At 48.7% G+C, this 27,508-nt stretch overlaps 1 protein-coding gene across 1 annotated transcript in view; it reads right to left on the bottom strand.

The window, feature by feature from the left end:
• LOC119970453 (colorectal mutant cancer protein-like) overlaps window positions 1-27,508 on the bottom strand; it is a 306,036-nt gene that overhangs the window by 145,275 nt on the left and 133,253 nt on the right. Inside the window, 1 exon segment of the mRNA XM_038805079.1 lies at window positions 9,963-10,076. Coding sequence (XP_038661007.1) covers window positions 9,963-10,076 — 114 coding nt within the window.

A 27,508-nucleotide genomic window follows, 5' to 3' on the forward strand; every position in this document is an offset into this window, starting at 1 on the left:
AAAAGGCCCTAGGGATAAAGATGGGCAAACACTGGAAGAGGAACAAGAACCTCGGGAGAACCGGCATTTTGACGGACTGCACTCTACCCGCCAATGATAGCGGCACCAGGTCCCACCTTTTAAATTCCTCCTCCATCTGCTCCACCAGCCTGGTAAAATTAAGCTTATGGAGTCCCCCAACTCCTGGCCACCTGCACCCCCAGATATCTGAAACTCTTCACTGGCCTCTTAAACGGGAGCCTCCCAATTCCCTCCTCCTGATCTCCCGGGTGTACTACAAATACCTCGCTCTTGCCTAAATTTAACTTATAGCACGAGAAGCCCCCAGATTCCGCCATCAGCTCCATCACCCCCGGCATTCCCCCTTCTGGGTCCGCCACATACAGCAGCAGGTCGTCCGCTTACAGCGATACCCGATGTTCCTCCCCACCCCACACCAGGCCCCTCCATCTCCCTGACTCCCTCAACGCCATAGCCAGAGGTTCAATCGCAAGTGCAAAGAGCAAGGGGGACAGGGGGCACCCCTGCCTGGTCCCACGGTAGAGCCCAAAGTACTCCGATCTCCTTCCATTTGTAACTACACTCGCCATAGGAGCCGCGTAGAGCAGCCTCACCCATTTGATGAATCCCTCCCCAAATCCGAACCGCTCCAGCACCTCCCACAGGTACCCCCGCTCAACTCTATCAAACGCTTTCTCTGCATCCAGCGCCACCACTATCTCCGCCTCCCCCTCCACTGCCAGCATCATGATAACATTTAGCAGTCTCCGCACATTCGTGTTGAGCTGCCGTCCCATGACAAATCCTGTCTGATCTTCGTGTATCACCCCTGGCACACAATCCTCTATCCTGGTGGCCAGGATCTTCGCCAGCAACTTGGCGTCAACATTGAGGAGCGAAATAGGCCTGTATGATCCACACTGCAAGGGGTCCTTATCCCGCTTTAGGATCAGAGAGACCAGTGCCCGCGACATCGTTCCCCCCCCCCCCCCCCCCCCCATGCCTAATTGAAGGCTCGCACCAACAGGGGGCCCACCAGATCCGCATACTTTTTATAAAATTCCACCGGGAACCCGTCCGGCCCCAGGGCCTTACCTGGCTGCATTTGTCCAATCCCCCTGACTAGCTCCTCCAACTCTATCTGCGCCCCCAGCCCCTCTACCAGCTCCTCCTGAACCCTTGGGAAACATAGCCTGTTCATGAAGCTCTCCATCCCCCCTCTCCCCATCGGAGGTTCCGACCGGTACAGTTCCTCGTAGAAGTCCCTAAAGACCCCATTTACTTCTGTCCCCTTCTGCACTACATTCCCACCCCTATCCGTCACTCCACCAATTTCCCTAGCCGCATCTTGCCTGCGGAGCTGATGCGCCAACATCCTGCTCGCCTTCTCCCCATACTCGTATACCGCGCCCTGCGCCCTCCTCCACTGTATCTCCGCCTTTCTGGTGGTCAACAAGTCAAATTTGGCCTGCAAACTACGCCGTTTCCCCAGCAACCCCTCCTCCGGTGCCTCCGCGTATCTCCTGTCCACATCCAGGAGCTCCCCCACCAGTCTCTCCCTCTCCTTCCTCTCCCTCCTTTCCCTGTGGGCCCGGATGGAGATCAGCTCCCCCCGGATCATTGCTTTCAGAGCCTCCCAGTCCTTCCCCACCCGGACCTCCCCCGTGTCATTGGCATCAAGATACCTCTCAATACTTCTCCGGACCCTCCTACACACCTCCTCATCAGCCAGCATCCCCACATCCAGGCGCCAGAGCGGGCGCTGGTCCCGCGACTCCACCATCTCCAGATCAACCCAGTGCGGGGCATGGTCTGAAATCGCTATGGCCGAACACTCGGCATCCTGCACCCTCGAGATCAATCCCCTGCTCAGGACGAAAAAATCCATTCGAGAATAAACCCTACGGACGTGAGAGAAAAAGGAATACTCTCGCGCTCTCGGTCTCCCAAACCCCCAGGGATCCACCCCTCCCATCTGGTCCATGAATCCCCTCAGTACTTTGGCCGCCGCCGGTCTCCTACCCGTCCTTGAACTGGACCGGTCCAGTGGGGGATCCAGCACTGTGTTAAAGTCTCCCCCCATGATCAGGCCCCCTGCCTCCAGGTCCGGGATGCGGCCCAACAATCGCCTCATGAAGCCAGCATCATCCCAATTCGGAGCATATACATTAAGCAGCACCACCTTCTCTCCCTGCAGCCTACCCTTCACCTTAATATATCTGCCCTCCTTGTCCGACACCACCTCAGCCGCCTCGAACGCCACCCTCTTCCCCACCAGAATCGCCACCCCCCGGTTCTTCGCATCCAATCCTGAGTATCCCCCCCCCCCCCCCCAAGGCTAGGACCCCTCCTAGCCGCGACGCACCCTCCATGGCACTTCCGCGAGCTCCCGCCAAAACCCATCCCCACCCAGCATGGGGTCATCCCCCTCTTGCCACACCTCCTTGGCACCGCTTCAGCGCGGGAAAGAAAACCAGTAGAGGCCACGCCCCCACCGCCAGCTCTGCCCACCCTGCCCCGCGGCGCGGGAAACCAGAGGAAAGCCCGCGCTTTCACACTGCCACACCCCACCCTTCTGACGCAGCTCCCCAAAATCCAGTTTCACCCCAACCCCCAGCCCCGTACAGAAGAGAACATATAAAATACAAACCCCCAACATTCCCCACATACCCCACACCCAACAAACAGACCCACCCAGAAACAGAGCAATAAGAAAACCAGCATAAAAAACACACGTCAAAGTTAAAGAACAGCAACAGCGAAAACAGCAACGGCCATAGTGTGTCCCCAGGCCCTAGTTCGAGTCCAGCTTCTCCGCCTGTACAAAGGCCCACGCTTCCTCCGGGGCTCGAAGTAGTGGTGCCGGTCCTTGTATGTCACCCACAGGCGCGCAGGCTGCAGTATTCCAAATCTGACCTGCTTGGCATGCAGCACCGCCTTCGTCCGGTTGAACCCGGCCCGCCGCTTAGCCACCTCCGCACTCCAGTCCTGGTAGATTCTCACTACCAAATTCTCCCACTTGCTGCTCCTCTCTTTCTTGGCCCAGCGCAGCACACACTCCTGGTCGCTGAATCGATGGAACCGCACCAGCACCGCCCTCGGGGGCTCATTTGCCTTAGGCCTCCTGGCCAGCACTCTATGTGCTCCCTCAAGCTCCAGGGGCAAATGGAAGGACCCCGCTCCCATCAACGAGCTCAACATCGTGGTCACATACGCCGGGAGTTCCGACCCCTCAAGCCCCTCCGCCAGGCCCAGGATCCTCAAATTCTTTCGTCTCGTGCGAACGTCCAGCTCCTCCAAGCAGTCTTGCCACTTTTTATGAAGTGCCTCGTGCAACTCCACTTTCCCCACGAGGACCACGGCCTCCTCCTCCCTCTCAGCGGCCTGCTGCTGCAACTCCCGAATGGATGCCTCCTGGGCCGCCTGGGTCCCAAGCAGCTTGTTGGTAGTCGCATTCAGGGAGTCCAGCAGCTCAGCCTTCAGCTCCGCAAAACAGCGCAGAAGAGAGGCCTGCTGCTCCTGCGCCCACTTCCACCAGTCCTCGAGTGTTCGGCCGGCCGCCATTTTGTTCTTCTTCCCCCGCTTTTCTTGGGGAGCTGCTGCAGCTTTTTCCTTTGCCCCACTCCGGGTGAGCACCATATATTATGGGGAATGCTCCTCTAGACACCTTCCCCCACCGGGATTCGTCGAAACAGCGCCGTTCGGGGCCCTCAAATCGGCCCAAAAGTCCTTAAGTAGCGGGAGCTGCCGAACGTGCGGCTTAGCTCCGCATAGCCGCAACCGGAAGTCCTCAACGTAAGCCTACTTGTGACAATAAAGATTATAAGAGAGTTTTCCCCGATTCCCATTGGCTACAGTTTAGCTAGGGCCCCTTGATGCCATACTGAGTCAAATGCTTGTCACGTCACCTCTGGCATTCAGCTCTTTTGTCCATGTTTGAACCAAGGCTACAATGAGGTCAGGAGCTGAGTGACCCTGGCGTAACTCAAACTGAGCATCCGTGAGCAGGTTATTGCTAAGTAAGTGTCGTTTGATAGTACTGTTGATGACTCCTTTCATCACTTTGCTGATGATGGAGATTAGACTGATAGGGCAGTAATTGATTGAGTTGGATTTGTCTTGCTTCTTGTGTACAGGACACACTTGGACAATTTTCCACATTGCCAGTATTGTAGCTATACTGGAACAGCTTGGCTAGGGGTTGTAGCAAGTTCCGGAGCACAAGTCTTCAGTACTACTTCTGGAATATCGTCGGGGTCCATAGCCTTTGTGGTATCCAGTGTCTTCAGCCGTTTCTTGATATCACGGGGAGTGAATTGTATTGGCTAAAGATTGACATCTGTGATGCTGGGGACCTCCGGAGGACATTGATCATCCATTCAGCAATTCTGGCTAAAGATTATTGGGAATGCCTCAGCCTTGTCTTTTGCATATATGTGCTGGGCTCCTCCATCACTGAGGTTGGCAATATTTGTGGAGCCTCCTCCGCCGGTGAGTTCTTTAATTGTACACCACCATTCATGGCTTGACATGGCAGGAATGCTGAGCTTAGGTCTAATGCGTTCGAAGTGGAATCATTTAGCTCCGCCTATAATTTGCTGCTTATGCTGTTTGGCACACAAGTAGTCCTGTGTTGTAGCTTCACCAGGTCGACACCTCATTTATTGGTATGCTGATATTGCTTCTGGCATGCTCTCCTTCACCCTTCACACAACCAGGCTGATCCCCGGCTTGGTGCTAATGGTAGAGTGGGATATATGTTGGGCCATGAGGTTGCAGATTTTGGTTGAATACAATTCTGCTGATGGCCCACAGCGCCTCATGGATGCCCAGTCTCGAGTTGGTACATCTGTTCAAAGTCTCTCACATTTCGCATGGAGGTAGTGCCACACAACACGATGGAGGGTATTCTCAGTGTGAAGACAGGACTTTGTCTCCACAAGGAATGTGCGGTGGTCACTTCTACCGATACTGTCATGGACAGATGCATCTGCAGCAGACAGATTGGGGAGGATGAGGTCAAGTATGTTTTTCATTCTTGTTGGATCCTTCACCACCTGCTAGAGTCCCAGTCGAGCAGCTATGTCCTTTAGGACAGCTTGGTTTGTGGTGGTACTACCAAGCCACTTTGGTGATGGACACTGAAGTCCCCCACCCAGAGTATATTCTGCACCCTTGCCACCCTCAGGCCTCCTCAAAGTGGTGCTCAACATGGAGGAGTACTGATTCATCAGCTGATGGTGGCCAGTAGTGATAATCAGCAGGAGGTTTCCTTGTCCATGGTTAACCTGAAGCCATGAGGCTTCATGGGCCCAGAGTCAATGCTGAGGACTCCCAGGGCAACTCCCCCTGACTTATACCACTGTGCTGCCACCTGTGCTGGGCCTGTCCTGCCAGTGAGACAGGACATACCCAGGAATGGTGATGTCTAGACATTGTCTGTAAGGTATGATTCTGTGAGTATGACTATTTCAGGTTGTTGCTTGACAAGTCTGTGAGAAAGCTCTCCCAACTTTGGCACAAGCCCCCAGATATTAGTAAGGAGGACTTTGCAGGGTCGACAGCGCTGGGTTTGCCGTTGTTATTTCCGGTGCCTGGTTCGATGACAGGTGGTCCGTCCGGTTTCATTACATTTTTGTGCTTTCGTAGTGGTTGAATACAAGGGAGTGGCTTGCAAGGCCATTTCAGAGGGCATTTAAGAGTCAACCACATTGCTGTGGGTCTGGAGTCACATGTACGCCAGACCAGGTAAGGATGGCAGATTTCCTTCCGTAAAGGACATTAGTGAACCAGATGGGTTTTTCTGACAATGGTTTCATGGACTTTTAGTTCCAGATATTTTATTGAGTTTACATTCCACCATCTGCCGTGGTGGGATTCGCACTTGGGTTCCCAGATCTTAACCTGGGTCTCTGGATAAGTAGTCCAGCAATAATACCACTAAGCCACCTCCCCATGTCACTCTGATCTTTTGATGGAAGGTGCTGAAACTGCAATAGAAGCTTGACTGTTGCTATCACAGGTATGGATGCTACTGTTCATAGAGGATCACAGAAATCTATCAATCTATTCTTCAACACGTTGCTGGGATTACCGAGGTGCCAACCCAGTAACTTTGCACGGTTTCATGAAGCACAAATTTACTTTTCTCTCACAGGAGAAAAGGTGCCCGTCATTCCACTACTGTTCTTATGGTTGTCTTTCAAGTAGCCAGGTTCAATTTAAGCAGCCCAGAAAATGAAAATGAAAATCGCTTATTGTCACAAGTAGGCTTCAAATGAAGTTACTGTGAAAAGCCCCTAGTCGCCGTTTCCTTAGGGGTGGCATGGTAACACCGTTGTTTCACAGCACCAGGGTCCCAGGTTCGATTCCCGGCTTGGGTCAAGGTCTGTGCGGAATCTCCACGTACACTGTGTCTGTGTGGGTTTCCTCCGGGTGCTCCAGTTTCCTCCCACAAGTACCGAACGACACGCTGTTAGGTGAATTGGACATTCTGAATTCTAGCTCAGTGTACCCGAACAGGGGCCGGAGTGTGGCGACAAGGGGCTTTTCACAGAAGGCTTTTCAGCAGACTTCCATTAACCATGCTGTGGCCACTGGTGAAGCACCTCACTGGAGCAGTAGTAGAGGAAGGGCATGAATAGATTACACATGAATGGTTAACTTATATTTGCATGTGTGGTCACAACTGAATTTTAAAAAAAAATTTAGAGTACCCAATTCATTTTTTTTTTTAAAGTGTGGCCAAACCACCCACCCTGCACATCTTTGGGTTGTGGGGGTGAAACCCACGCAAACACAGGGAGAATGTGCAAACTCCACACGTACAGTGACCCAGGGCCAGGATCGACCCTGGGATCTCAGTGCCATGAGACATTGCTGAACAACTGAATTGATAAATTTAGATTGAATTGTGGATTTTCTGGGTGTGTATATTTTTGCATCGTCAGAAAGAGAACAATGTGATGACCAGAAATGAAGGAAAGAAGAATATGGTGGGACTATTAGTGAATTGGGAGATGGGATTGATATTACTGGGATCACGACCATTGTTTCATCATGTAAAGTCCAGGCAGAAAGGGATGTTTATGATATTTGCCTTCTTGTATCTGGTCCTCCATTTTCTTTTCCCCGGTGTGTTTCTTCTGTTCATGAGGCACATGTAAACTGGAAATGCATTTCCCATGAGCGTTTCACCTAATTATTCTTGAATCCTTGGCTATATCAAACACATAAACATCTACCCCCTCCACCTCTGGCACAAATGCTGTGGTATATTAAAAATGCACTGCAGCAAGTAGTCAAGGCTCCTTTGACAGCACCTTCTGAATCCATAACCTCTATCCACCTACAAGCACAAGGGTAGCAGGTGCATGGTAACACCGTCAACTGCGAAGTTCCCCTCCAAGCCACACACCATCCTGAACTATATAGTTGATTCTCACAGTCACTGGGTCAAAATTGTAGAACCCCTCCTTAACAGCATTGGGGTATAGACATAACATGCATTGTACAACTTCAAGACGGCGGCTCACCACCATGTTATCAAGGGCAATAAGGGATGGATAATACATGCTCGCCTTGTCAGCGACATTGACATCAAGAATGAATAAGAAGAATGTGCAGGAGTCAATGGCACTCTGCAACATGGGATGACTAAAATCCGTGCAAACTCTTTTGCTTGTTCTGCCTGCTTCTCTTCAGTAAAAGGGAATACAATGAAATTCCCTGCCTTTGTGTGGAGCAATGCATTCAACACTATGCTGCAAACTGTTGCTTGTATCTCCAGCAACAGTCTGGAAGGAGTTAGACACATAACATTTGAGAGCTGCTTACCATGCTCTGCATGGAGGTCACAGTATTTTTTGTTCTTTTATGGGCCTTGCTGGTTTGGCCAGCATTTATCGTCCTCCCTAATTTCACTTGAGGATTGTGCTGAGCAGCCTTCTTGAATCGCTGCAATCCATGTGGTGTAGGTACACACTCAGTGCTGTTAGGAAGAGCATTCCAATGCTTTAATACAGTGACAAGTGAAAAAATTGTGATATAGTTGCAAGTCAGGATGGTGGATGTTTTGGGGGGGCATTTGTTGGGGCTGCAACTGTTGGCAAATTTCAATCACACCTCTTTAGTGACAAAGTTAATTGATGAGGGAAGGGCTTTTGATGTCACATACATGGACTTCAATAAGGCGTTTGATAAAGTTTCCCATGGCAGGTCGATGGAAAAAGTGAAGTCATCTGGGGTTCAGGGTGTACTAGCTAGATGGATAAAGAACTGGCTGGGCAACAGGAGACAGAGAGTAGTGGTGCAAGGGAGTGTCTCAAAATGGAGACGGGTGACTAGTAGTGTTCCAGAGGGATCCGTGCTCGGACCACTGTTGTTTGTGATATACATAAATGATCTGGAGGAAGGTATAGGTGGTCTGATTAGCAAGTTTGCAGATGATACTAAGATTGGTGGAGTTGCAGATAGCAAGGAGGACTGTCAGAGAATACAACAAAATATAGATAGATTGGAGAGTTGGGCAGAGACATGGCAGATGGAATTCAATCCAGGCAAATGCGAGGTGATGCATTTTGGAAGATCTACTTCAAGAGCGGACTATACGGTCAATGTACAGAGAGATCTGGGAGTTCAGGTCCATTGTACCCTGAAGGTGGCAACGCAGGTCGATAGAGTGGTCAAGAAGGTATACAGCATGCTTGCCTTCATTGGACGGGGTATTGAGTATAAGAGTCGGCAGGTCATGTTACAGTTATATATGACTTTGGTTTGGCAATATTTGGAATACTGCGTGCAGTTCTGGTCACCACATTACCAGAAGGATGTGGATGCTTTAGAGAGGGTGCAGAGGAGGTTCACCAGGATGTTGTCTGGTATGGAGGGTGCTAGCTATGAAGAAAGGTTGAGTAGATTAGGATTGTTTTCGTTGAAAAGACGGAGGTTGAGGGGGGACTTAATTGAGGTCTACAAAATTATGAGAGGTATGGGCAGGGTGGATAGCAACAAGCTTTTTCCAAGAGTGGGGGTGTCAATTACAAGGGGTCACGATTTCAAGGTGAGAGGGGGAAAGTTTAAGGGAGATGTGCGTGGGAAGTTTTTTTACGCAGAGGGTGGTGGGTGCCTGGAACGCTTTGCCAGCGGAGGTGGTAGAGGCGGCCACGATAGCATCATTTAAGATGCATCTAGACAGATATATGAACAGGCGGGGAACAGAGGGAAGTAGATCCTTTGAAAATAGGTGACAGGTTTAGATAAAGGATCTGGATTGGCGCAGGCTGGGAGGGCCGAAGGGCCTGTTCCTGTGCTGTCATTTTCTTTGTTCTTTGTTAGTGAAGGCCTTTCAAACATTGATCCCCGCTTCAGGTGAGGAAAAAGAATTGTTCCCTTCAAGGCCCTTAGTGGATGACGTCTGTTGAAAGTCCTTCCTCTCCTCCTTGTCCTCCCTCACCGAGCAACATTCACTTTCCCAGTTAAGTTCAATTCAACGAGGAAGACCTACCAGGCCACCCACCCACCTCTGGAAGCAACTTGCTTCAACACAAGTTTTTTAATGTACTTCAGCACAAACCAGCCATTCCCTCACTGAAGCAGTGCCCAGTTTTTCCACCTACATATTTTACTGTGCTTTTATAGTATATATACACAGACATCAATTTTACATGTTCAAAAACATGGTTTACAAAAAGTAACACTGAGATTCTCTTTAAATAGCCTTCATTTTATCAAAAGAAATTCTGAAGTTAAAAGTAACTGCATGTCATTTCATGAGGAAGGTCATATATATTCTCTGCAGAAATGTTGTAATCTACCACCTTGACTTGCAAAAGCTATTTCTTTAACCACACACTGAAAACAATTGAATATCTTCACATTTTATGCATGGTTGCCTCCATAATCTGGTTGATCTGAACAATAATCAATGTTATAGCATAAAGCCTCAAACTGTCCTTACTTACCTGGGATTTTGCCAACTTCTTTTCTAACACATCCCTCTCCCGTTCTGTATGTTGGAGTCTTTTATTGAGATCCACTATGTCTGTTTTTAGTGATGCCAGGGCTGCTAAGTGTAGCTGGTGAAGGAAAGCAAAACAAAATTACTCAAGAACTCGATTGAAGAAGTAACACATAAATCTGCTCATTCTCTATAGTGGCTTTTTTACTTTCAGGACTGCAAATTAGGAGTGGCTGTTCACTGGTTCAGACTGTTCCACATCCTTCATTAGAATGCCTCTCTTTCTTCATGTAGTGTAATTTGTTGACCAAGCATTGCTAATCATGGCTCATCCATGGTATCAGTATGAAGCAAGGTGAAGAAGCAGGCCCCAGAAACAGATCAACTGATACGTTGCACGGGGTGGCACGGTGGCACAGTGGTTAGCTCACGGCGCTGAGATCCCTGGCCCCGGATCACTGTCCGTGTGGTGTTTGCACATTCTCCCCGTGTCTGCGTGGGTCTCACATTCACAAAACCAAAAGATGTGCAGGGTAGGTGGATTGGTCACGCTAAATTACCCCTCAATTGGAAAAAAATAATTGATCACTCTTTTAAAAAAAAAATCCTACATCTGATACGCTGCACCACACTGTAGCTACCTCGCCAATGAACCAGCCGCCAAAAGCCTTAATGATATGTAAAACACAGATTCAACAAATTACTTTATCTTTCTTTAAATATACATTTAAAATGCCATTTATTCCAATTAAGGATCAATTTAGCGTGGCCAATTCACCCACCCTGCACATCATTGGGTTGTCGGGGTGAGACCCACACAGACACGGGGAGAATGTGCTAACTCCACACGGACAGTGATCCAGGGCCGGGATTGAACCCGGGTCCTCAGCGCTGTGAGGCAGCAGTGCTATCCAGAATGTGCAAACTCCATAGACAGTGTAAATTACTTTATCTAACTTCTCTCCTTTTGGCTGCTGAAGGCAAGAATTTGGCCCACGGGCCAATACCACATACGCCCAGGCAACGTAAGTGGTTGACCATTACGATTACCAACCACTTGATTACTATTGGTACTGAATATTTAATATATTGGTAGTTCTTGTCCAGAAAGCCTCAAAAGTTTTAATCAGGTAAAACTAGATAAAAATTAAATAATGAAAACTGTTGTTTCTTATTGGGAGTTCAAAATGCTATTTCTCAAATAGATGACAAAGAGGACACTTGATCACCTGCATGTCTTTTTTATAAACCTGGGAGTAGTGGAGGCTGGAATCGTTGAATACATTCAAGGCTGAGTTAGAAATACTTTTGGTCTGCAAGAGAGACAAAGGTTATGGGAGCAGGCAGAAAGTGGAGTTAAGGCCACAATAAGAGCAACCACGATCTTATTGAATGGAGGAGCAGACTTGAGGAACCAATTCATCTGCTTCCACTATTATGTTCTTATGTTTAAAATCTGAGTGGAACAATGGGCAGAGTTTTGAACTGGACATGTTCTATCTGATTATTTTTTTTAAAAGCAGCTGAACTGGATCATTTTGGCAGATAATTGTTTTCTGAGAACATCAATAAACATTTAATTATTACAAGCAGCTCAGGAAGCAAATGTTCCACAGCATTTAATCATCTCTTTCCAGAGACGACTGTTTAAACTATTAATCTTCCTAACCTGATATGAACATAGATTTTTAAATTCTTAATTGACAGATTTAACCACTATTGTAATACATGACATTCATTTTTAGCATTTTAATTTCACTATCCAATTTAAATAACTTTTATGCTTTTTAATTTGCTCTCAGGATATGAACCATGTTTATCACCCACTTTTAACTTCTCTGAGAAATTGGCAGCAGATAATTCTCCTTCAACAGCTGCAAGCCTTCTTCGAATAGAACATCCACAATTATCAGTTGGAATTACAAACTTTTAACCAATATACAGTAATACCCTAATTTTCAGCCACCCCACTTTAATCCTCGAACTCCCTCCGTAACACCTCTGGGTATACCTGCACAAATGGACTGCAGCGGTTCAAGAAGGCAGCTCATCGGGCAGCACGGTGGCCTAGTGGTTAGCACAGCTGCCTCATGGCCCTGAGGTCCCAGGTTCAATCCCGGCTCTGGGTCATTGTCCGTGTGGAGTTTGCACATTCTCCCCATGTCTGCGTGGGTTTTGCCCCCACAACCCAAAAATGTGCAGCGTAGGTGGATTGGCCACACTAAATTGCCCCTTAATTGGAAAAAATAATTGGGTAATCTAAATTTATAAAAAAAAAAGGCAGCTCATCACCACATTCTCAAGGGCAATTAAGGATGGCCAATAAATGCTGACCAAGCCGGGGACTTCCGGTTGCGGCTATGCGGAGCTCAGCCGCACATTCGGCAGCTCCCGCTACTTAAGGACTTTTGGGCCGATTTGAGGGCCCCGAACGGCGCTGTTTCGACAAATCCCGGTGGGGGAAGGTGTCTAGAGGAGCATTCCCCATAATATATGGTGCTCACCCGGAGTGGGGCAAAGGAAAAAGCTGCAGCAGCTCCCCAAGAAAAGCGGGGGAAGAAGGACAAAATGGCGGCCGGCCGAACACCCGAGGACTGGTGGAAGTGGGCGCAGGAGCAGCAGGCCTCTCTTCTGCGCTGTTTTGCGGAGCTGAAGGCTGAGCTGCTGGACTCCCTGAATGCGACTACCAACAAGCTGCTTGGGACCCAGGCGGCGTCCATTCGGGAGCTGCAGCAGCAGGCCACTGAGAGGGAGGAGGCCGTGGTCCTCGTGGGGAAAGTGGAGTTGCACGAGGCACTTCACAAAAAGTGGCAAGACCGCTTGGAGGAGCTGGACGTTCGCACGAGGCGAAAGAATTTGAGGATCCTGGGCCTGGCGGAGGGGCTGGAGGGGTCGGATCTCCCGGCGTATGGGACCACGATGTTGAGCTCGTTGATGGGAGCGGGGTCCTTCCATTTGCCCCTGGAGCTTGAGGGAGCACATAGAGTGCTGGCCAGGAGGCCTAAGGCAAATGAGCCCCCGAGGGCGGTGCTGGTGCGGTTCCATCGATTCAGCAACTGGGAGTGTGTGCTGCGCTGGGCCAAGAAAGAGAGGAGCAGCAAGTGGGAGAATTCGGTAGTGAGAATCTACCAGGACTGGAGTGCAGAGGTGGCTAAGCGGCGGGTCGGGTTCAACCGGACGAAGGCGGTGCTGCATGCCAAGCAGGTCAGATTTGGAATGCTGCAGCCTGCGCGCCTGTGGGTGACATACAAGGACCGGCACCACTATTTCGAGTCCCCGGAGGAGGCGTGGGCCTTTGTACAGGCGGAGAAGCTGGACTCGAGCTAGGGCCTGGGGGCACACTATGGCCGTTGCTGTTTTCGCTGTTGCTGTTCTTTAACTTTGACATGTGTGTTTTTTATGCTGGTTTTCTTTTTGCTCTGTTTCCGGGTGGGTCTGTTTGTTGGGTGTGGGGTATGTGGGGAATGTTGGGGGTTTGTATTTTATATGTTCTCTTCTGTACGGGGCTGGGGGTTGGGGTGAAACGGGATTTTGGGGAGCTGCGTCAGAAGGGTGGGGTGTGGCAGTGTGAAAGCGCGGGCTTTCCTCTGGTTAGAAGGACGTACAGTTAGAAGTACAGGCCCTTCGGCCCTCAATGTTGCACCGACATGAAAAAAAACTAAAGGCCATCTAACCTACACTATGCCCTTATCGCCCATATGCTTAAGGATAGAAGGATGAGGGGGGATCTTATAGAAACATTTAAAATTATGAAGGGAATAGATAGGATAGATGCGGGCAGGTTGTTTCCACTGGCGGGTGACAGCAGAACTAGGGGGCATAGCCTCAAAATAAGGGGAAGTAGATTTAGGACTGAGTTTAGGAGGAACTGCTTCACCCAAAGGGTTGTGAATCTATGGAATTCCTTGCCCAGTGAAGCAGTTGAGGCTCCTTCATTACATGTTTTTAAGGTAAAGATAGATAGTTTTTTGAAGAATAAAGGGATTAAGGGTTATGGTGTTCGGGCCGGAAAGTGGAGCTGAGTCCACAAAAGATCAGCCATGATCTAATTGAATGGCGGAGCAGGCTCGAGGGGCCAGATGGCCTACTCCTGCTCCTAGTTCTTATGTTCTTATGTTCCCGCACCGCGGGGCATGGGGGGGCGGAGCTGGCGGTGGGGGCGTGGCCTCTACTGGTTTTCTTTCCCGCGCTGAAGCGGTGCCAAGGAGGTGTGGCAAGAGGGGGATGACCCCATGCCGGGAGGGGATGGGTTTTGGCGGGAGCTGCCGGGGTCAGCAGAAGTCAGCTGACTCACGGAAGTACCATGGAGGGTGCGTCGCGGCTAGGAGGGGTCCTAGAGGAGGAGGAGATACCGGGTTGCTGCTGGAATGGTCAGGAAGGAGCTGGTGTGGGCCAGGCGGGTAGAGGAGAGGCGTCATCGCCATGGGGAACGGGTCGGGCGGGAAGAGCTGGACTGGGGCGAGCAGTCGATAAGCTATGGCGAGCCGGCGGGGGAGGGGGGCAGGTTGCCCTCTGATCCGGCTGATTACCTGGAACGTGAGGGGGCTGAATGGGCTGGTTAAGAGAACTAGGGTATTTTCTCATAGAACATAGAACGATACAGCGCAGTACAGGCCCTTCGGCCCTCAATGTTGCACCGACATAGAAAAAAACTAAAGGCCATCTAACCTGCACTATGCCCTTATCATCCATATGCTTATCCAATAAACTTTTAAATGCCCTCAATGTTGGCGAGTTCACTACTGTTGCAGGTAGGGCATTCCACGGCCTCACCACTCTTTGCGTAAAAAACCCACCTCTGACCTCTGTCCTATATCTATTACCCCTCAATTTAAGGCTATGTCCCCTCGTGATAGCCACCTCCATCCGCGGGAGAAGGCTCTCGCTGTCCACCCTATCTAACCCTCTGATCATTTTGTATGCCTCTATTAGGTCACCTCTTAACCTTCTTCTCTCTAACGAAAACAACCTCAAGTCCATCAGAAGGGGTTGAAGGCGGACGTGGCTATGCTCCAGGAGACCCACTTGAAGGTGGCGGACCAGGTTCGTCTGAGGAAGGGGTGGGTGGGGCAGGTTTTTCACTCAGGATTGGACGCGAAGAACCGGGGGAGTGGCGATTCTGGTGGGGAAGAGGGTGGCATTCGAGGCACTGAGGTGGTGTCGGACAAGGAGGGCAGATATATTATGGTGAAGGGTAGGCTGCAGGGAGAGAAGGTGGTGCTGGTTAATGTATATGCCCCGAATTGGGATGATGCTGGCTTCATGAGGCGCTTGTTGGGCCGCATTCCAGACCTGGAGGCAGGGGGCCTGATCATGGGGGGAGACTTTAACACAGTGCTGGATCCCCCACTGGACCGGTCCAGTTCAAGGACGGGTAGGAGACCGGCGGCGGCCAAAGTGCTGAGGGGGTTTATGGACCAGATGGGAGGGGTGGATCCCAGGAGGATTGGGAGACCGATGGCGCGGGAGTATTCCTTTTTCTCTCATGTCCATAGGGTTTATTCACGAATAGATTTTTTCGTCCTGAGCAGAAGATTGATCTCGAGGGTGCAGGATGCCGAGTACTCGGCCATAGCGATTTCAGACCATGCTCCGCACTGGGTTGATCTGGAAATGGCGGAGGCGCGGGACCAGCGCCCGCTCTGGCGCCTGGATGTGGGGATGCTGGCTGATGAGGAGGTGTGAAGGAGAGTCCGGAGAAGTATTGAGGGGTATCTTGATACCAATAACACGGGGGAGGTCCGGGAGACTCTGAAAGCAGTGATCCGGGGGGAGCTGATCTCCATCCGGGCCCACAGGGAAAAGAGGGAGAGGAAGGAGAGGGAGAGACTGGTGGGGGAGCTCCTGGATGTGGACAGGAGATACGCGGAGGCACCGGAGGAGGGGTTGCTGGGGGAACGGCGTAGTTTGCAGGCCAAATTTGACTTGTTGACCACCAGAAAGGCGGAGACACAGTGGAGGAGGGCGCAGGGCACGGTATATGAGTATGGGGAGAAGGCGAGCAGGATGTTGACGCATCAGCTCCGCAGGCGAGATGCTGCTAGGGAAATTGGTGGAGTGACGGATGGGGGTGAGAATGTAGTGCAGAAGGGGACAGAAGTAAATGGGGTCTTTAGGGATTTCTACGAGGAACTGTACCGGTCGGAACCTCCGATGGGGAGAGGGGGGATGGAGAGCTTCATGAACAGGCTATGTTTCCCAAGGGTTCAAGAGGAGCTGGTAGAGGGGCTGGGGGCGCCGATAGAGTTGGAGGAGCTAGTCAGGGGGATTGGACAAATGGAGTCAGGTAAGGCCCCGGGGCCGGACGGGTTCCCGGTGGAATTTTATAAAAAGTATGCGGATCTGGTGGGTCCCCTGTTGGTGCGAGCCTTCAATGAGGCATGGGAGGAGGGGGCTTTGCCCCAACGATGTCACAGGCACTGATCTCTCTGATCCTGAAGAAGGATAAGGACCCCTTGCAGTGTGGATCATACAGGCCTATTTCGCTCCTCAATGTTGACGCCAAGTTGCTGGCGAAGATCCTGGCCACCAGGATAGAGGATTGTGTGCCAGGGGTGATACACGAAGATCAGACAGGATTTGTCAAGGAATGGCAGCTCAACACGAATGTGCAGAGACTGCTAAATGTTATCATGATGTCGGCAGTGGAGGGGGAGGCGGAGATAGTGGTGGCGCTGGATGCAGCGAAAGCATTTGATAGAGTTGAGTGGGGGTACCTGTGGGAGGTGCTGGAGCAGTTTGGATTTGGGGAGGGATTCATCAAATGGGTGAGGCTGCTCTACGCGGCTCCTATGGCGAGTGTAGTTACAAATGGAAGGAGATCGGAGTACTTTAGGCTCTACCGTGGGACCAGGCAGGGGTGCCCCCTGTCCCCCTTGCTCTTTGCACTGGTGATTGAACCTCTGGCTATGGCATTGAGGGAGTCAGGGAGATGGAGGGGTCTGGTGCGGGGTGGGGAGGAACATCGTGTATCGCTGTATGCGGACGACCTGCTGTTGTATGTGGCAGACCCAGAAGGGGGAATGCCGGGGGTGATGGAGTTGTTGGCGGAATTTGGGGGCTTCTCGGGCTGTAAGTTAAATTTAGGCAAGGGCGAGGTATTTGTAGTACACCCGGGAGATCAGGAGGGGGGAATTGGGAGGCTCCCATTTAAGAGTTTCAGATACCTGGGGGTGCAGGTGGCCAGGAGTTGGGGGACTCCATTAGCTTAATTTTACCAGGCTGGGGGAGCAGATGGAGGAGGAATTTAAAAGGTGGGGCCTGGTGCCGCTACCGTTGACGGGTCGAGTGCAGTCCGTCAAAATGACGGTTCTTGTTCCTCTTCCAGTGTTTGCCCATCTTTATCCCTAGGGCCTTTTTTAGAAGGGTGACCAGCAGCATCATGAGCTGTGTTTGGGCGCATGGGACCCCGAGGGTGAAGAGGTTCTTCTTGGAGCGGGGTAGAGATGGGGGGGGGGGGGGCTGGCGTTACCCAATCTCTCGGGGTACTACTGGGCGGCCAATGTGTCGATGGTGCGCAAGTGGGTAATGGAGGGGGAGGGGACAGCATGGAAACGGATGGAGAGGGCGTCCTGTGGAGATACAAGCCTGGAGGCCCTGGTAACGGCGCAGTGGCCGCTCCCTCCTACGAGGTATACCACGAGTCCGGTGGTGGCGGCTACCCTCAAGATTTGGGGGCAGTGGAGGTGACATAGGGGAGAAGTGGGGGGATCGATGGAGGCTCCGTTAAGGGTGAACCATCGGTTCGTCCCGGGGAACACTGATGGTGGATTTCAGGGTTGGCACAGAGCGGGCATCAGACAGCTGAGGGACCTGTTTATTGATGGGAGGTTTGCGAGCCTGCGGGAGTTGGAGGAGAAATTTGGGCTCCCCCGGGAAACATGTTCAGGGATCTGCAGGTAAAGGCATTTGCTAGACGGCAGGTGGAGGGATTCCCTTCGCTTCCCGCGAGGGGGGTGAGTGACAGGGTGCTTTCGGGGGTCTGGGTCGGAGAGGGGAAGATATCCGATATCTACAAGGTTATGCAGGAGGTGGAGGAGGCGTCAGTAGAGGAGCTGAAAACTAAGTGGGAGGGGGAACTGGGGGAACAGATCGAAGACGGGACATGGGCTGATGCCCTGGAGGGGGTTAATTCTTCCTCCTCGTGTGCGCGACTTAGCCTCATCCAATTCAAGGTGCTGCACCGGGACCACATGACCGGGACGAGGATGAGTAGGTTCTTTGGGGGTGAAGACAGGTGTGTCAGGTGCTCGGGGAGTCCAGCGAACCATGCCCATCTGTTCTGGGCATGCCCGGTACTGGAGGAGTTCTGGAAGGGGGTGGCGAGGACGGTGTCAAGGGTGGTGGAATCCAAGGTCAAGCCAGGATGGGGACTCGCGATTTTTGGGGTTGGGGTGGAGCCGAGAGTGCAGGAGGCGAAAGAGGCTTGTGTTCTGGCCTTTGCGTCCCTAGTAGCCCGGCGAAGGATTTTGCTGCAATGGAAGGATGCGAGGCCCCCAAGCGTGGAGACCTGGATCAATGACATGGCGGGTTTTATTAAGCTAGAGAAGGTCAAATTCGCCCTGAGAGGATCGGTACAAGGGTTCTTCAGGCAGCGGCAACCTTTCCTCGACTTTCTGGCTCAACGATAGGGTACTGGGACAGTAGCAGCAGCAACCGGGGGGGGGGGGGGGGGGGGGGGGGGGGGGGGGGGGGGGGGGGGGGGGGGGGGGGGGGGGGGGGGGGGGGGGGGGGGGGGGGGGATGACTATGTTTGTTTATTTAATTTTCATTTATTTTTAAGTTCTCTTGTTGGGGTTGGGGGGGTGGGGGGGGGGATATGATACATGCGTTGATACGGTCTGGGGGGTGTTACAGTTGTTATGGGTTATTTTGTTGCAATTCATTGTTTGTTGTTATATTTTATATTTTCTGTAAAAAATTCCAATAAAAATTATTTTTTAAAAAAATGCTGACCAAGCCAACAGCACTCACATCCCATGAAAGTGAAGTGTCAGGCAGTTATGGGGCTAGCATTTGCGTTAGCATCAGAGGTTTTGTTGTAAAGTGTCTGGTGCTGGGTCTAAAGTAGGGTTGCCTAACCTGATCAGCATAATTTTGGAACGGCCTTTCCTACTCCCCAACCCTCCCTGTAACCAAACCTCCTGGTACCTGCCAACCTTCTCTTTTGCCACATCACAAGCTTGCAGCTCACTCTGCAACCCTGTAATTCAAAGCTGTTCTTCTTGCCCCTCACTGCTCATCTTGCAAGCTCTTGCTCAAAGCAAGGGTCTGAGAAATTCAGTGAGACACATGATTGACTGTGGTGAGCCCGAGAGGTTGAGAATCCGCGTATTTCCTTTATATTTTTAATTTATTTTAAAAGTGACCTCATTTACAAATATAGGAATTTTATATTGGAAAGTATTTTTACTTCCAGGATCTAATGTTTTAATGTGTGTTTTTTTTTATGATGAGAAAGGTCCTACAGAATCTAACTAGTTTTTATTGCTATCTTACTTTACGTAATAGATACATTATTCTTTGAACAAGCCAAGTTGATGAAATGAACAATAGTCTTCTTGTAAAGATGAACTAATTTATTGAATAATATAAATAATATTTGTCAGTCCCTTATACTTAATATTCAACTAGTAAAAGAAACAAAATACAGTAAAGATATCTAACTATACAATTTAATAATGAAATAACATAACCTCTCTCTCCAGCTATTCTATGTCTTGTCTGTTCACTCTCCTGAAGCGCACACTCTCGGAAAGAGCGGGAAAGTCTTTCTAATACCATCTGATAGTGAGACATCTAGTATTGAATTGACTGTACTAGTTTTACATACATTGATCATGTGTATTGATATTCAGAGATCACTACAGTTGTAATAAGAAATTTTGACTTGCTTAACAAAGCTTCTTTGAAGTTGCATTTTTCAAGAACACAATGAGAACTTTAAGCGAGGAACTACAGCACTTAAAGGACGGAAAATATATGTCCAGAGCAAAATATTGCAGAATATGTAAATCTGATCCAACAAGGAGCGGGAGAGCAAGCGCCAGGGTGGGGGGGGGAGCGGGAGAGCAAGCGCCGGGGGGGCGGCGGCGAGCGAACGCTGGGGCGGGGGGTGCGGGCGAGCAGTCGGGCGAGCGAACGCTGGGGCGGGGGGTGCGAGGGGGGGGGTGAGTGAGCGAGCATGGGGGCGGGGTGAGTGAGCGAGCGTGGGGGTAGGGGAACGAGCGAGCGAATATGGGGACAGAGGGAGCGAGCAAGCAGCGCATTCACAATAATGGATGAATTGAAAATGAAATGAAAACTGCTTATTGTCACAAGTAGGCTGCAAATGAAGTTACTGTGAAAAGCCCCTAGTCGCCACATTCCGGCGCCTGTTCGGGGAGGCTGGTACGGGAATCGAACCGTGCTGCTGGCCTGCCTTGGTCTGCTTTCAAAGCCAGCGATTTAGCCATGTGCTATTGTGTAAATAGATGTAAACTGGTGTGTATAATCGGAATGACAGAGACATTGCTGCAGGGTGACCAGGGATAGTAACTGAACATCAGTATTTAGGCAGGACCGACAAAACAGAAATGGCGGTGGAGCTCCATTGCTGGTTAAAGAGGAAATCAGCGCAATAGTGAGAATAGACATTAGATCAATGTGGAATCTGTATGGGTTAAACTGAGAAATACCAATAGGAAAAAAATGTTAATGGGTGTTGTATGTAGACCCCCAAACTGTAGGGTTGATGTCAGAAATGCCATCAAACAAGAAATTAGAGGCACACGATAAAGAAACATCTGTAAATAAGCGTGACTTTAATCTGCATATCGATTAGGCAAATCAAATTAGTCACAATACCATAAAGAAAAGGTCATCCTTCACTGGGTATTGTGCAATGAAAAAGGAACAGTTGGCAATCTAGTTGTGCGAGGTGCCTTGGGATGAGACACCATAATATGATAGAATTCTTCATCAAGACGGAGAGCGACGTCGTTGATTTTGACCCAGAATCTTATGAAGGAAACTCCGATGGTATGAGACACAAGTTGGCTATGGTGAATTGGGGAACATATTTAAAGGGATGACGGTGGATAAGCAATAGCAAACATTCAAAGACTGTATGGGTGAACTGCAACAATTGTTCATTCCTGTCTGATGCAAATGTCAAATGGGAAATGTGGCTTACAAAGGAAATTAGAGATAGTATTAAATCCAAGGGAGAGGCATACAAATTGGCTAAGAAAAAATAAGACCCGAAGATTGGTAGCAGTTTAGAATTCAGCAAAGGAAACCAAGAGATTGATTAAGAATGGGAAAATAGAAGAAGAGAGTAAACTTGTGGGGAACATAACAACTGATTGCAAATATTTCTGCAGATATGTGAAGAGAAAAAGATTGGTGAAGACAAAAGTAGGTCCCTTACAGACAGAAACAGGGTAATTTATAATGGGCAATAAAGAAATGGCTGAGCATACATACTTTGATTCTGTCTTCACAAAGGAGGACACAAATAACATACCAGAAATGTTGGGGAACAGAGTGAGGAAAGGAAGGAAATCAGTATTAGTTGAAAAAAGGTGTTGGGGAAATTGATGGGATTGAATCATAGAATTTACAGTGCAGAAGCACGCCATTTGGCCCATCAAGTCTGCACCGGCCCTTCGAAAGAGCACCCCATTTAGACCCACACTTCCAACCTATCCCCGTAATCCAGTCATCCCACTTAACCTTTTTGGACACCAAGGGCAATTTTGCATGGCCAATCCACCTAACCTGCACATCTTTGGACTGTGGGAGGAAACCGGAGCACCTGGAGGAAACCCACGCACACACGGGAAGAACGTGCAGACTCCACACAGACAGTGACCCAAGCCGGGAATCGAACCTGGGGTCATGGCGCGGCGAAGCCATAGTGCTAACCACTGCTATTGTGCTGCCCTTGAAGGCCCATAAATTCCCAGAATCTAAAAATCTACATCCCAAAGTACTTAAAGAAGTGGCTCTATAAATATTGAAATTAAAATCGCTTATTGTCACAAGGAGGCTTCAAATGAAGTTACTGTGAAAAGCCCATAGTTCCACATTGTGGCGCCTGTTCGGGGAGGTCGGTATGGGAATTGAACCGTGCTGCTGTCCTGCCTTGATCTGCTTTAAAAGCCAGCGATTTAGCCCAGTGTGCTAAACCAGCCATGTTGGATCCAAATATTGGATGCATTGATGGGCATCTTAAAAGTTCCTGTGTACTCTGGAACAGTTCCTACAGACTAGAGGGCAGCTAACGTAACCCCACTACTTAAAAAGGGAGGAAAAGAGAAAACACAGAATTATAGACCAGTCAGCCTGATGTCAGTAGTGGGAAGAGTCCATTATCAAAGATTTTATAGCAGAGCTTAGAAAGCTGTGGTAGAATCGGACAGAAGCAACATGGATTTACGAAAGGGAAGTGAAGCTTGGAAAATCTACTGGAATCTTTCAAGGGTTGATGAGGAGGAGGCCAGTAGATAGATTTATTTGGACTTTCAAAAGGCTTTTGACGAAGTCCCACATAAGAGATTAAAGCTCATAGGTTTGGGGTAGTGTATTGTAATGTACAGAAAACTGGTTAGCAGACAAGAAACAAAGAGTAGGAAAAAATGGATCTTTTTTCAGAATGGCAGAACAAAGAACAAAGAAAATTACCGCACAGGAACAGGCCCTTCGGCCCTCCCAGCCTGCGCCGATCCTGATCCTTTATCTAAACCTGTCGCCTATTTTCCAAGGATCTACTTCCCACTGTTCCCCGCCCGTTCATATATCTGTCTAGATGCATCTTAAATGATGCTATCGTGCCCACCTCTACCACCTCCGCTGGCAAAGCGTTCCAGGCACCCACCACTCTCTGCGTAAAAATCTTTCCACGCACATCTCCCTTAAACTTTCCCCCTCTCACCTTGAAATCGTGACCCCTTGTAATTGACACCCCCACTCTTGGAAAAAGCTTGTTGCTATCCACTCTGTCCATGCCTCTCAATTTTGTAGACCTCAATCAGGTCCCCCCTCAACCTCCATCTTTCCAACGAAAACAATCCTAATCTACTCAACCTTTCTTCATAGCTAGCACCCTCCATACCAGGCAACATCCTAGTGAACCTCCTCTGCACCCTCTCTAAAGCATCCACATCCTTGTGGTAATGTGGCGACCAGAACTGTACGCAGTATTCTAAATGTGGCCTAACCAATGCCCTATACAACTGTAACATGACCTGCCAACTCTTGTAATCAATACCCCGTCCAATGAAGGCAAGCATGCTGTCTGCCTTCTTGACCACTCTATCGACCTACGTTGCCACCTTTAGGGTACAATGGACCTGAACTCCCAGATCTCTCTGTACATCAATTTTCCCCAGGACTCTTCCATTGACCGTATAGTCCGCTCTTGAATTGGATCTTCCAAAATGCATCACCTCGCATTTGCCTGGATTGAACTCCATCTGCCATTTCTCTGCCTAACTCTCCAATCTATCTAGATGCAGGCAGTGACTATTGGGGTACCACAGGGATCGGTACCAGGACCCTAGCTATTCACAATGTATATTAATAATTTAGATGAGGGACCAAAATGTAATATCTCTAAATTTGAATGACACAAAGCTGGGTGAGCTGAGAGAAGGAAAAAAATGAAAAAATGAAAATCGCTTATTGTCACAAATAGGCTTCAAATGAAGTTACTGTGAAAAGCCCCTAAGTTGCCACATTCCGGCCCCTGTTCAGGGAGGCTGGTAGGGGAATTGAACCGTGCTGCTGGCCTGCCCTGGTCTGCTTTAAAAGCCAGCGATTTAGCCCAGTGTGCTAAACCAGAGATGCCAGGTTGCAGAGATGCTTAAGTGTGATTTGGACAGGCTGAGTGAGTGGGCCAATGCATGGCAGATGAAGTATGTGGATAAATGGGTTATCCACGTTGGGAGCAAAAACAAGATGGCAGATTATCTGAATAGCTATGAATTGCGAGAAGGGAATGTGCAATGAGACCTGGATGTCATCGTACATCAGTGGATGAAAGGAAGTATGCGAGTGCAGCAGGTGGCAAAGACAAATGGTACGTTGGCCTTCATTCCAAGAGGATAAAGTACAGGATCAGGGATGCCTTGCTGCATTTGTACAGGGCTTTGGTGAGGCCACACCTTGAATAGTGTGCAAAGATTTGGTCTCCTTATTTGGGGAAGGATGTTCTTGCTATAAAGGGATTCCAGACGTTTACCAGAATGATTCCTGGGATGGCGAGACGACGTATGAGGAGAGATTCAGTTAGTTCGCTGGAGATCAGAAGAATGAGGGGGGATCTCAGTGAAACCTATAAAATTCTAACAGGACTAGACAGGGTCGATGCAGGATGGTCCCGATGGTGCGGCTGTCCAAAACCAGGGAATGTAGTTTAAAGGATATGGGGGTAAACCTTTTAGAACTGAGATGAAAAGTATTTTCTTCAACCAGAGCATGGTAAGCCCGTGGAATTCGCTACTACAGACCGCAGTTGAGGCCAAAGCATTGTATGTTTTCAAGAAGGGCATAGATATAGCTCTTGGGGCTAAAGGCATCAATGGATATGGAGAAATCAGGCAATTGTGTTGGATTATCAGCCATGATCATAATGAATGGCAGAGCAGGTTCAAAAGGCCAAATGGTCTACAGCTGCTCCTATTTTCTATGTTTCTATCTTCAGCTGCTTCCAAAGTGGTCCCTCATCATAAGATCAGAAGAGGGGATGTTCGCAGATGATTGCACATTACATTTCTTATTTCATTCACACTTCCTCAGAGAATTAAGCAGTCCGCACCTGCATGATCTAAGACCCAGACAACATTTAGGATTGGGCTGCTAAGAGGCAAGTAACAGCTGCACTACACTCAACTGATTCCAGAGATGAGGAGTCTGTCTTATGAAGAGAGATTGAACTGTTAAGGCCTACACTCTCGAGTTTAGAAGAATGAGGGGAGATCAATTTGAGGTATACAAGACGATAAAAGGTATGGATAAAGTAGACGTTGAGCAGATGCAACTTCGAGGGGAATTTTAGAACAAGGGGTCATAGTCTCAGGATAAGGGGCAGCAAAATTAAAACAGAGATTAGGAGAACCTACTTCTCCCAAAGGTTCATAAATCTGTGGAATTCACTACCACAGTGCGGGGGAATGCTGGGTAGTGAGCAAATTCAAGGAGTTATCCAGATTTTTAATTAGTAATGGGTTGAAGAGTTATGGAGATCGGCTGGAAGTTGGAGTTGAGGCCATGATGAGATCAGCCAAGATCGTATTGAATGGTGGAGCAGGTTAGAGAGGCTAAATTGCCTACTCCTTCTCCTTGTTCATGTTCTAAGAAAGACCTATTCTGTCCAATTCCACCTTCCTCTTAGTCTGTGGCCCTGTATGTAAACAGCACCTCAAACACAAATCTGATGTTCTTGATTAATAAGGGGATTTCTTAATTAATAAAGGGATCAGTGATTATGGGGCGAAGGCAGGAGAATAGGAATGAGAGCATATCCGCCATGATCGAATGACGGAGCAGATTCAATGTGCTTAATAGCCTAATTCTGCTCCGACAATTTAAGGTCTGCACAAGTGTTGGGCAATGACCACTTCCAACATGTGTCTAAACAGCTCTCCTTGACACCAAACAGCATTACCACAGCTGAATCTCCTACCATCAACGTGCAGGTGGTTCCCACTGACCAGAAACTTAATTGGGCTAGCCACCTAAATGCTGTGCTTATAAGAGCAGTTTAGAGCATTCTGTGGCCTCCTGACTCCCCAAAGCCTGGCTACCATCAACTGGGCACAAGTCAGGAATGTGATAGAATGCCATAGCTTTGATAAGTGCATTGCCTACAACACAAGAAGTTCATCTTCCAGGATGAAGCAGCCCACCTAACTGGCACCCCTTTATTCACCTTAAACAACCAAACACTCCCTCAACTACCAACGCACGGTGATCATGTGTACTATGTACAGATTCACCAAGGTTTCTTCAACAACACATTCCAAATCAGGGACCACTATTACAAGAAACAAAGTATTCCCATACAACTGCTACCCAGCATCTGTAAGTTTCTTTTCAACTCATGCACCATCCTAACTTGAAATTGTATCATACATTAGCACTAGGTCAAAACTCTGGAACCCTCAATCTAACAGTATCGTGGTAAGACCTACACCACAGGGGCTTCAGTGGTTTGAGGCATTCTCAAAGGAAACTAAGGATATCAAGAACGAATTTAAAAAGAAACGCCCATCATTCTGCAAAAGTACATCAAACCTTAATGTGCATTTAATGTTTATTCAACGTTTTTAAAGCTGAGGATACAAGAGGGCATACAATATGCACCATAAAGAAGCAGATACCTACTGCAGAATTCTCTGTCGGCGGAATCCTGTTCCACCTGCAGCGCACCCACGCCCACTGATTTCCCAATGGCGTGGGGTGGCCACAATGGGAAACCCCATTGGCTGGCTGCGGAAACTGAGTCATCCTGGAGAAGGAGAATATGGTTTAGCTGCACTTTGGACTGTCATGTGTTTGGCTAGTGTTCTGGATTTTTGTAGCACTGTGTTATAATGGTCCTGGAGTTTGATGTTGCCATAATGAGGCCAATGACAGTTTGGCTTAATTAGGGGAATCACTTGATCTGGTATTGTGATGGAGAGCTCAAGATTTAACAGATGTATGAAAGGGGAATCAGAGGGTTTGAACGCAAGGTTTGTTTTATGAGTGGATTGCTGATAACTATCAGGAGTAAGATTGGGGCACGGCATGGGCTGCCAATATTGGTTTGCACTGGGGGTGAAGATGGGTAAGAATAGGAAAAGTCTCTCATGTCTGGCACTACTGATTTGTGATATCCCAGGAAATGTCTATAAACATTACATTGGATTTTGAGACTGCCTACTGGACACATGCCTCTGTGGCTCATTTTGCTGTAAAAAAATTACAATTACAACCAAAATAACAAGTGGAAAAGAAACCTTTTAAAAATTCAACACATTTGATTTCACTTTTTAAGACAGTAACAAATTAAATGAAAGACCGCCTTCCGCCTCCCTGTCGCCGTGGCTCTATATTGGACTGCTGTTCATAATTAGAATGATTACATTTCTTAATTTCCACAATGAGGGAACAAAACTGCACTCTTTAAAATTAAAACTTGTTTTTTGGACAAAATAATTAAGAGGAAAACCATCGCGGAGCACAATATATTTTCTGAAGTTTATAAAACACAAGTTACCATAGGCATGTCTAGTTTGTAATCTTTTTTTAAATATCTAATTCACACTCACATATATTTAAAAAACACACATCTCTTTAAAATTAATTCAATAGAAAATTCACCCGAGTAACGATTTTGAAATTAGTTCTCCAACTTAGGCTAACTTGAAAATAATAACACATGCTAGAGGGCTAGCATGGGCAAGATAGGCTGAATGGCCTCCTTCTGTGCTGTAACATTTCTATGATTCTAATGTACTATGAACACAGCTGATTGCACGATACTGATGCTTCCTGGGACATTAGACATATTTGTGTACTCAGT

Source organism: Scyliorhinus canicula, chromosome 8 (assembly GCF_902713615.1).
Source record: "Scyliorhinus canicula chromosome 8, sScyCan1.1, whole genome shotgun sequence".
Taxonomy (NCBI): Eukaryota; Metazoa; Chordata; class Chondrichthyes; order Carcharhiniformes; family Scyliorhinidae; genus Scyliorhinus; species Scyliorhinus canicula.